Below are 10735 nucleotides of genomic sequence, written 5' to 3'. Positions count from 1 at the left end.
TTTTTTTCTTTTTTTCCTTTTTTTTCTTTTTCTTTTTTTTTCTTTTTTTATTTTTCTTTTTTTTCTTTCTCATCTTTTTTTTTCTTTTTTCTTTTTTTTCCTTTTTTTTTCCCTTCCTGTTTTTCTTCCTCTTTTTTCCTTCCTTTTTTCTCCCTCTTTTTCTCCCTTCTTTTCTTTTTTCTTAATTTTCTTTCCTTCCTTTCTCCCTTCCTTCCTTCTCCCTTCCTTCCTTTCTCCCTTCCTTCCTTTCTCCCTTCCTTCCTTTCTCCCTTCCTTCCTCCCTTCTTTTTTTCCTTTTTCTTTTTTCTTCTTTTTACAATTTCTACATTTTGTACTTAATTCTCTTTTCCTCTTCCTCTTTCTGTCTTGGCTTCTCTTTTGTTGCAAACATTTTACCTCACCTCTCTGTCATCATGTGACAAAGGACAAGGCAGCAGTTGGGAAATGATGCCAGACACACAGGCAGAACACGTGTCCACTTCTGTTCATTAGCACTGAATTGCACTGAGAGTACAGAAATGTTTCGGTTTGGTTTTAATCTTTGCATACAAAGTGAGGTTGACCCAAAGGAGGGCTTTCTGTGTTCAGAACTGTTGCAGAGTTTTAAGTAAGACTTTGGGCTAGGCAAGCTGGTGTTGTTGGTCTGGGCAATGTTGCACCCATTTCCTTTGTGGGAGGAACAAGAGGAAAAATAACTGTAGGCTGGGGAAGGAAAATTGTGTGGAACAGCATACAGTCTTCATTTGAATTCTGTAAAGCTGAGGAGAGAAGCTAGGAGGATGCAAAAAAGAGGAGTAACTAGAGTATCGTCCATCTTTGGGTGCAGGCAGCTCTCCACGCTGGGCATTCCTCTGATTGTTTTAGGATTAGTATTATAGTCCTTGTATTACCTACAAGTTGAGAGATGTGGCCTCCCCTCTACAAACGCAGAGAAAGAGAAAGCCGTGTCCCAAAGCTGGTGAGTGTAATCACCATGGAGGCCGGGGGCTGCTGACAAGGATCTGTGAAGTAACTTGTCACACAGTCAGCCAGGAGCGCTCCTTTGAAAAGGGCAAACTCGACTTGATACTTCAAGTGATTTCCAGACTTAGATCTTTCAAGTTCCCAGAGGAAATAATAGGGCTGTGGAAACCCCAAGTTTATCCTCCTAACTGACCTTAAATTCAACAAAGCGTGCAGACAATATAAAGAATGCCAGATCACATGGAAGCTGTTGGTTTCGGGACTTATGCACTCAGCTGGAGATACGTGAGCCCTGATCTTTAACCTCAGAGAAGACATCTGGGACATCAAAGCATTCCACTTTTTTGAGCTGATCATAACTTAATTCAGGCAACAAGCGTGGTCGCTCTCTTGAATCACTAAAGCTCATTCAGCCCGGGAAACTTTCATCTTTTTAAGTTTTCATCGCTTCCTAGAAGGGAATACTGAAAAACTGAGATCAGAAGGGCTAACTAATTGTCTAATGACTCAGCTAAAGCTGGGAAGATGCAGTGGGAGGAGGAGGAGAAGGTGGTTGTGCTGTGGGGACATCTAGCAAATGCAGCCGGCTGGTTGGGGTGGACAAAACTAGGCTGAAATATTTCCTCTTCCTTTGTTTTGGGAACATCAGCCGAAAATAAGAGATGCTCACCAAGGTTACACGCAGCCTCTTATCAGTGTCCTTGCACAGGAAGTCCTTGTCAATTTTTGAGCAGCAAAAGCACTCTGTTTCCTTGTTGTTCAAAACAGACGTGACACTGGAGGGAGGTATTTCACTGTCATCTGTATCCTGTTTACAAATCCCGTAGCTCTGGCTTCTCTCTGCTTATGCATGCCTTTTCCTTATGGGAAAAAAATGGTGCTCTAGATGCACGATTAAGAATCACATGAAAAAGCACAGTCACAAAAAACAAGCCTCCAGCAAGGGGCTGCTGCTGCTGTTGTAGATGGTGCAAGTGGGACGTGGGGCAATAGGATAAGAACCACACAAGTGCTCAAGAACATTACATGTGGAGGTCATAGATAAAATGAAATACCACATCTTTGGGATTACGAAGTCCATGGCAATTTAAGAAACAAGCTGTCACTGTATTAAAAAAAAAATAATAATAAATTGTATTTAAAGGGGAATAAGTGAAGGCGTTGATGTATCTGGGCATTTTTTTCTCCCGTGTTCATTTATAAGTGTGGGCCTGAGCACAAACACACGGCCTGAGTACAGATTGGCTACAAGGTGATTCATAAAGTGAGTGGTCTTGTTCTGTGGCGTGCAGCTCGTGATATGACTTCTGAGGGGCCGTGAGTAACTGCTATAGGAATCCATAAAAAAGAATATTGAAAAGTTAGCCTGTCATCAGACTTAATTTAAGAGGCTCGAGGGATTGGTAATTCAAACAAAAAATGGTGAAAACTGATTTTTCATTGCCATTTAATAAGACAACTCTTCAATTCTTCTTGGTAGGTTTAGGTTAGCTTGAGAAGTAGTTCACTGCTCTTTCCTGTAAGAAGTGACACTGCTTTAGAGGAAAATCATGTGCTTTTTCTCAAGCATTATCTGCAGCACATTTGAAGTGGAGTAGAGTATATACATTGATGCAGCACTGCAGTTTTAAAATATACAAAACCATTCTCTGTGATGTTATGGTTACATTGTAAATACTCCAAAATCAAAAAATGAAATGAAAGAACAGTCGTAACAGCACTCAGATAACATGTATTGTACCTGCACTGCAGAATCCACTTTGCTCTCCCACAAAAACCTTGCAACTCTTGCTGGAACATTTGGGCTTAGGTACACTGAGGTCTTCTTGGATTTACAGTATTGTGAAGATTTTTAATTCATCTTGCTTGTTAGTTGAACAACTGCTGCAGATCAGTTGTGCAAGCTCAGAAGTGCAAACCCTGTATATAGGTAATTTAAGTGTATTTAGTGGAGTAGCAGAACTATAGCAGTAGCATACCATATGTAGGCAAAAAAACCTGAAAAAGTAGAATTGGGTCATGTATGGCATTCATTTTCTTAAGTGTGTGAAAACTTGTGTTTAGAGCGATCTCACCTCTTAGAAGTATTTTGCTGTAGAAGTTTGGTTGCATCGGTGAGTCATGCTTGGCTTCATTGGTGTCATGAAATATTCTATATCATTATGCAAAAGGTCAGACAGATAGGACTATAAATGGTAGACAGACAGAAACACTGTTTGTTTGTTTGTTTGTTTGTTTGTTTGTTTGTTTTAAAAAGTGAATGTATTTGCTCAAAGTTTCCAGTAAAAATCTGCTTATTAGTATGATTCCTAATTACATGTGAAATAGTTTTATTGACCATGATTTAGCGTGTGATCCTCTTGCTCTTTGTGTCGGGGGCAGTGCTGGCATTCACTGGCACGAGGGTACTTCTAGGAGCTTTCGGGAGTTCATCTGTAGAATCATAGAATTGTTTGAATTGGAAGTGACCCTTAAAGGCCGTCTGATCTCACTCCCCTGCAGTGAACAGGGACACCCACAGCTCCATCAGGTGCTCAGAGCCCATCCAGCCTGAGCTTGAGTGTCTGCAGGGATGGGGCACCAGCACCTCTGGGCAACTTCTGCCAGTAGTTGAATATCTAATTGAAGTGAATGTCTGTACCTGAAACCCAGCAACACTCCAAAGACTTTTGTAGTGCTTTTGCATTCAAGGAAATCATCAAGGGAAGAGACAATGTGGTTCTGCTTTTAGGAATGCTGTATTTTGAGTGGGAAAAGAGGAGTAGCACTGAGACGCTCTTGTTTCTGTGTCGCAGGCGTTACCCCACCGTTGAGGCACGTGCGGAGGCCTTCAATGGATCAACACACGTGGCTGTGCCGTCTGACAGCGATTTCCTCAAGGCCATGCTTTTTGAACTCAGGCTCACAGAGGACCAGAGCTTTGTGGAGCACCGAGATACGTGCACTCGAATCGATCACTCATCAGTGCGCTCGGTTCGCGTCGAGGGAGGGGACCTCTGGCCTGTGGTGGCTTTCCAGAAGAGCGGGCTGATCTACGCTTGCCTGCCGCTGGTTGAGGAAGCCTTGGAGCCTCGGCCATCCCTTCTCACCATCCCTGGGCTCTCGCAAGGACTCGCTCTTCTGTTTGGCATCCTGGACTACATTTCTCCCAGTCGGAAAAATGAAGCGGAGTTGAGTGCAAAAGCAGGCCAGCTTCGCACTTTGATCATACAGGCCTGTCCGCTTGGCACCCCCTTGAACACAAACATCAGCAGCTTGAGCAGCTCGTTTGATGACATTCAGGTTGTTCCCACAGACGTGAAGCAACCAGCCTGGAGATCCAACACGTATAAAGGCAAACCTCAGGTCAACGTCTGCATCACTGAAAAAGTCAAATGTATGCAGTATGACAAGAGAGATGTTGTGGACATGTGGCAGGTGTATGGAGCTGTGAATTGCAAGGTGAGAGCGTTTGTTGTGCCAGTCTAAGCAACGTGTTTTTCGTGTGAGCACACTGGGAAAGCAAATACGTGTTTCCTTTCACTTAGTGATTTCCTAATATTGTAAAATTTGAAAGATTAGCAAGCTATTGCATATTAGACTCATGTGCTAGTATTGTGTTTTATTTTATTTTGATCTTTACTGTTTATTCCTGCATGCTTCAACATTTATCAATAACTATTTTTGGGCCTTCAATTACCAGAAGTAGCTACATTGCATGTATTTTACCTTTTTTTTTTTTAATTTAATTCTAAATGAAATAGAGTAAAGTCATTTCATGCAGTCTTTGCATATAAAGGCTCAGAAATGGTAGTGCTAACACTTAACTTCATTTCTACCTATCTAATAAATGATTAGAAGCTATTTCTGAGTCTTCTACTTGAGTGTCTTTACTTGAGCATTTTTAATTAATCTTCCTCCCATACGAAAATGTAATTTTCTATCCTCCTGCATTCTATTCAACTCTTTGAAAGGGTAGATAATAGCAGGACAAGGGGAAATGGTTTTAAGTTGAAGGAGGGAGGATTTAGGTTGGATATCAGGGGGAAGTTCTTTACCATGAGAGTGATGAGGTGCTGGAACAGCTGCCCAGAGAGGCTGTGGATGCCCCGTCCATCCCTGGAGGTGTTCAAGGACAGGGTGGATGGGGCTCTGGGCAGCCTGGGCTGCTCTGAAATGTGGAGGTTGGTGGCCCTGCCTGTGGCAGGGGGGTTGGAGCTTCATCATCCTTGAGGTCCTTTCCAACCCAAGCCATTCTTTGATTCTGTGACAATGAAATTCTGAATCCATAAATGCTGTTTGTTTGACTGATGTAAGAACTGTTGCGCAGAATCTGTGTAAAGAAACTGATTGCGTAACAATTTTGAATGTTTTTATATGTAGCAATGGTTTTCATTGTTTGATACTAAAATTTGGGGGAATGTTGACAAAATAGATCAATAACAATCACAAAATACATTAATATTTGTATTTTTTACTTTTGCTATATTTAATATTCCTTCTTCCAGCTATGCTTCATAAATTATCTCAGTGCAGTGTATTTGTAATAGTTGTTTTGTTGTAAGGGTAGAGAGACTCATTGGAAAAATGATCACGTCATTCCTATTTATAAGAAAGGGAGGAAGAAGGACTCAGGAAATAATAGGCACCTCTGTGCCTAGGGTTATCATGAAACAGGTCCTCCTGGAGGATATGTTAAGGAACATAAGGGATGAGAAGGTGATCCGAGACAGCCAGCACGGCTTCACCAAGGGAAGGTCATGCCTGACCCATCTGGTGGCCTTCTATTATGGAGTGATGGCATTGGTAGACACAAGGAAGACAGCTGATGTCATCCACCTGGACTTCTGCAAGGCCTGTGACATGGTTCCCCACCACAGCCTTATCTCTAATTTGGAGAGATATGGGTTTGAAGGGTGGGCTGTTTGGTGGATAAGGAATTGGTTGGATTGTTGCAGGCAGAGGGCTGTGGTCAATGGCCCTGTGTTCAGGTAGAGGCTGATCATGAGTAGTGTCCCTCAAGGGTCCATCTTGGATCGGTGCTCTTCAGCTTCTTTATCAATGACACTGACAGTGGCATCGAGTGCACTCAGCAAGTTTGCTGATGACACCAAGCTGAGCAGGGCAGTTGATCGGGCAGAAGGAAGGGATGCCATCCAGAGGGACCTTGATAAACTCGAAAGGTGGTCTGATGTGAACCTAGTGAGGTGAGTCAGGGTAGTCCCATGTGTTCAGACTGGGAGAAGTACTCCTTGAGAGTAGCCCTACAGCAGGGGGGTTGGAACTTGGTTATCCTTCAGGTTCCTTCCAACCCAAGCCATTTTGTGATTCTAAAGTGGATTGTGCTTATGTAATTAGTAAGAGGTGGGATAGTCATCTTCAAAGGGAGCCAACTTAAATACTGCATTTCTGGAAACTGAGTTATTTCACACCAACCGTGCTGGTAGGGACTATATGGGTGAACAGCTTCCTGTTCTCAGAGGAACAAGTTTCTAGGTCATCTTGCAGAGTGGATGGCCTTATGTAAAAAGAAAGCCCTGGTGGAGTTGTGCACTGCTGAGCTGGCACGCAAAGGGACAAGACCATGAATGTGCTGCACATGGTTGCTGTGAGAAAGCTGGCATGGGACCACAGTGGCCATTAATAGCATGCTTGAATCCATTAAGCAAATGCTGCAAATGTAACTGAATTAATTGGACTGTCACCAGGTGTGTTTATGTAATAATTTAGCTATAGCAGTAAGTCCTTGGCTTGCTTATGGGCTTATTTCTTGCTAAGACACACTTGTCAGTTAAGAGACAGCTAGCTAAGGCTTCAGCTGTACAGAAAGGAGAAAGGGACCTTGTTTTGAAAATATATGTCAGTACGAATAGTTTGAAGCCAGCTGAAAAATTTTAGTGTGATGGTTTAATGTTTGTGTTTAACTTTTGAACACCTAATTCTGACTTGAGGAAAATATTGTAGAATAACTTTTTGTCTTCGTTTTTTTTCAAGTGTGATATAGAGGGAGCTGCACCAAATGTCACCCTCACTTTGAATCTCCCAACTAATGGCTCTCCGCTCCAAGATATCTTCGTCCACCATTGCGTGACATCCGTTGACCCTGCCATGCTCATGTCCAGCAGTGTTAATCCACTGGATGATTCTGTGTACAGTGGGCCTTACAAATTTCCTTTCATTCCTCCTTCAGAGTCATTCAACTTGTGTTACTACACTTCCCAGGTAATGCCATCGCCAACCTTAGTTGTTTTCCAGTCTTCAAACAGGAATAAAAATACTCGTATTGTTGAATGCATCCAGAGACATGGTTTAGTGGGCGTGGTGGTGATGGGTCAGCAGTCGGACTTGATGATCTCAGTGGTCTTTTCCCACCTTAATAATTCTATGATAAGTGACTTTCAGTTCGATACAAGGAAATAGAAATCTCCTCATATAGTAAATTGCTTGGAAGGCACTTCAGGATTTGAGTCATCTGAGTCATTTTCATAACATGACAGTACCTTTGTCTGCTTGGCATTACTGTTCATACTTGAAGTGAACCACTCAGTGCCCGAATTAGACAAAGTGAATCCAGGCTGAGATGTTAAGAGCATATGTAACAAATCTATGTATTGTCAGCAACCCAAAGGGTTTGACAGATATTGTTCAAAACCAATCAGCAATTAATAAGTTTGTTAGCCTGTAAAGTACTTTAGGAGTTAAAACAGCATATAGCTGGTCTTACCATGATATTGCTGATACGTCTTGAGAATGAATATGGTTTTCTCCAGGTGCCGGTTCCACCGATTTTGGGATGTTATCAACTCATTGAAGAGGGATCACAGTTAAAAATAACAGTAAATTTGAAGCTTCATGAAAGCATAAAGAATTCTTTTGAGTACTGTGAAGCTCGTATACCCTTTTTCAACAGGTAAGAGTAAAGGAATCCTAAATATATCTCCTCCTTTTCTCTGTGATCTTCCCAAAATGAACTTCCTGGGACTTAGTGTATCAGATTGTGCTCCATCAAAGGACCAACACTGGACATCAACCTTGGTAATGTTGGGAAGCCTTGGAATTCTTGTGACTTCTGATTGGTTCTCAATACCTCCACTAAGTATCATGTTTCCCTGTGGTATTTTTTCACATGAAACACTGCCGCAATCCTCCAGGTGGATTAAGTCTTGAGATAGTTTCTAGCCCAGGGTTACCTGCTCCTTAAGGCTGCTAATCCTAGCTACAGATCAGCTTATCAAAAATACAGTCGTTTAAAATTAAAAGGATAGTTTTTATTTAAGCCTTTCGGACCACTGCCTGACTGCACTGACACATAACAGCAATGAAAATTTGAAGATGGAATGATACAACGTTGGTGATGCTGATCACAGTGTCAGGAAAATGCTGTCAGTGAACTGAAGACAGTAAAATACCACCAACTCTCTGATGATTACTAGGTTGAAAACAGTGATTTCCTCCTGCTCTGTAATTTCTTTCCATAAATTAACAGTGTGCTTAGATATATATGATTTGTCCATGTGCACGTAAGTATTTCAGCATTTGTTGCTTTAACAAAATGATTATTAACAAATAACTGAATAATATTAATTCCAGCGGCCTTATTGTTCTTTTTTCACACTACAGGGGCCCAATTGCTCATTTAGAGTACAAAGTTAGTTATGGCCAACTGGATTTGTCACGAGAGAAGAGCCTCCTGGTTTGGGTCATTGGTAAGTACCACACTCTTGTGCACTCATCATTTCTTCCCAACCTGATTTTCTGTAGGGGAAGCACAGCTGTATAATTCCATAACAGATGTTGTTTCTGGCTTTAGGACAGAAGTTCCCTAAATCTTCAGAAGTTTCTCTGACTGGAACTGTGACTTTTGGTGATATAGACGAGGAGCACCCAACTGATTATGTTTGCACTGGCAACACAGCTTATGTAAAAGTAAGTCGTAGTCTCTGTAAAAAGATACCTTAGTAGTAAGTAAGTAAGAAAGATAGCATTTTTATTATCTTAAACCAACTACAAAAATATTAATCAGACTTAATTATTAACCTTTTTTTTTTTTTTCCTCAATATGGAGTCTTTTTTAACTCACATGAATTGACATCCTGTCATTTTGGGGTACAATTTGGGGCACACCAAGAGCACGTAATGCAGGTTGCCAGTATTTGCACAACAGCCATGACATTATGAATCTATGTATTTCCTTTCATTTTGTAGATGTATTTTAGGATCCCAGACTTCACACTTACTGGGTGTTATGTGGACCAGCATTCTGTTCAGATCTTTGCACCAGGGAAACCCAAAATTACTGCGTGTGAGTTGCTAAAAATGTCAGTTGTTTTGCTGAAACAGTTACACATTGGATGTCGATGATTTAAGATACACATTGGATATCAATTACTAAAATTATGTAACTGAAGTTGTACACATTTTTTTCCTGGTTTGCTTTCTGCTTTGTATTTTTTTTCTTGCAATGCTTAATGCACATTAAGTCCTTTGGAATAGGGACTGTCATCACCCTTTTACGTGTGCTAAATTACTTGTGGTGTTTTACAGTGTTCTACCTAGTGATAGGACTTTAACTGGGAGACAGAGAACACTTTTCCATAGTCTGCCCTCTTGCTTTGGATGCTTTAATTTGGAGATATATGTGGTCTAGAAATACAGACTGCAGGCCAGAATGCAGCTCCTGCATGCAGGCTGCAGCTGTCTTAGTGTCATCGTACCAACATCTGCTGGTGGATGTGGAGCAAAAATTAAATCTGCCTATTCTTGAGTTAACACTGCAAGTCTGCAGCAAAAATATACTGAGAACACTGTAAGCACCAATAAAATCAGAGTACTGCTGTCTAATGGAAGCATTTCTATTTGTTGCTCTGTCTTTTGCGACTTCCATCAGTCATGTTAAAAGCCTGTAAATGCCTTTTGGAAGCTGTGATCTACACTGTTAATTTTGTGACAGGTCACAGTCAGTCCTAAAGTGTAACACAAAAAAGCATCATTTCCATACTGTATGTTTTATGTCAAGTATGTAATTTATATTCATTGAACAAAATCCAAGTTATCCACCTGCTTTTGACTTAACCTCTGTTTGAATTTTAAGCTCATGACTGATACATTAGTAAAGGTAATTGAAGCTGAGACTTTAAATGTATTATTATCAGAAATAATTTTCAAATAATAGTAAGAGTCTTAGAGTTTAAAGAGGCCATTATACCTTTTCTGTAAACTTGTAAGGATGGATTAGTAGTCTCTTAACTTGACTGAAGGAATGGCTGATTGTAAGGCACACTGTAATGCTTATATTTCTTGTCTGTTTTATTTTTTTTAGCACGGGAACTGATTTCATCTGATTATTACATCTGGAATTCCGAAGCATCAGCACCTACCATGTACAAAAGCTTGTATTACTGATGTGACTGTGATTCATTTTTGTATTTAAACAAAATAGCAAAATAAAGTAGTGCCACAATACTGTGAAAATAAATTTGTTCCTGCACTTGTATGTTTGTTTAAAAATGACAAATAAGTCATTTCACTTAAATATATATGTTGGTTTTAAATTATTTAGTTCTGGATAACAGCTTAGGGAAGATAATTTGAAATAAATAGTTTTTTTTCTGGCCATTTTTAATCTCCCTTCTAACACAAAGTTTACGCTCTTTTCTATCACAGAGGTACAAAATGAGTACCTAGGGGCACAGTCAATACAGATGGAACACCTCCCTACGAGGACAGGCTGAGGCTGTGCAGCCTGGAGAAAAGAAGGCGCTGGGAGACCTGAGAGTGGCCTTTGGGTATCTAA

General features: G+C 40.8%; 2 protein-coding genes across 2 annotated transcripts in view; one reads left to right on the top strand and one right to left on the bottom strand.

The window, feature by feature from the left end:
• The window catches only part of EXOC5 (exocyst complex component 5), a 30024-nt gene extending 26720 nt beyond the window's left edge, over positions 1–3304 (bottom strand). The window contains exon 1 of the mRNA XM_019616146.1: positions 3281–3304. Within this exon, the coding sequence (XP_019471691.1) occupies positions 3281–3304 (24 nt within the window). The remainder of the gene's footprint in view (positions 1–3280) is intronic.
• Positions 3305–3579: 275 nt separating this feature from the next.
• On the top strand, positions 3580–10417 carry AP5M1 (adaptor related protein complex 5 subunit mu 1). Its single transcript, XM_003206808.4, has 7 exons — positions 3580–4404; positions 6937–7164; positions 7713–7852; positions 8563–8648; positions 8753–8868; positions 9148–9244; positions 10262–10417. The coding sequence occupies exons 1-7, from the start codon at positions 3595–3597 to the stop codon at positions 10342–10344; spliced, it is 1560 nt and encodes a 519-aa protein (XP_003206856.3). The 5' UTR covers positions 3580–3594; the 3' UTR covers positions 10345–10417.
• Positions 10418–10735: the final 318 nt, after the last annotated feature.

Source organism: Meleagris gallopavo, chromosome 5 (assembly GCF_000146605.3).
Source record: "Meleagris gallopavo isolate NT-WF06-2002-E0010 breed Aviagen turkey brand Nicholas breeding stock chromosome 5, Turkey_5.1, whole genome shotgun sequence".
NCBI lineage: Eukaryota > Metazoa > Chordata > Aves > Galliformes > Phasianidae > Meleagris > Meleagris gallopavo.
The sequence above is the reverse complement of the archived record's forward strand: the minus strand, read 5'-3'. Positions and strand labels throughout refer to the sequence as shown.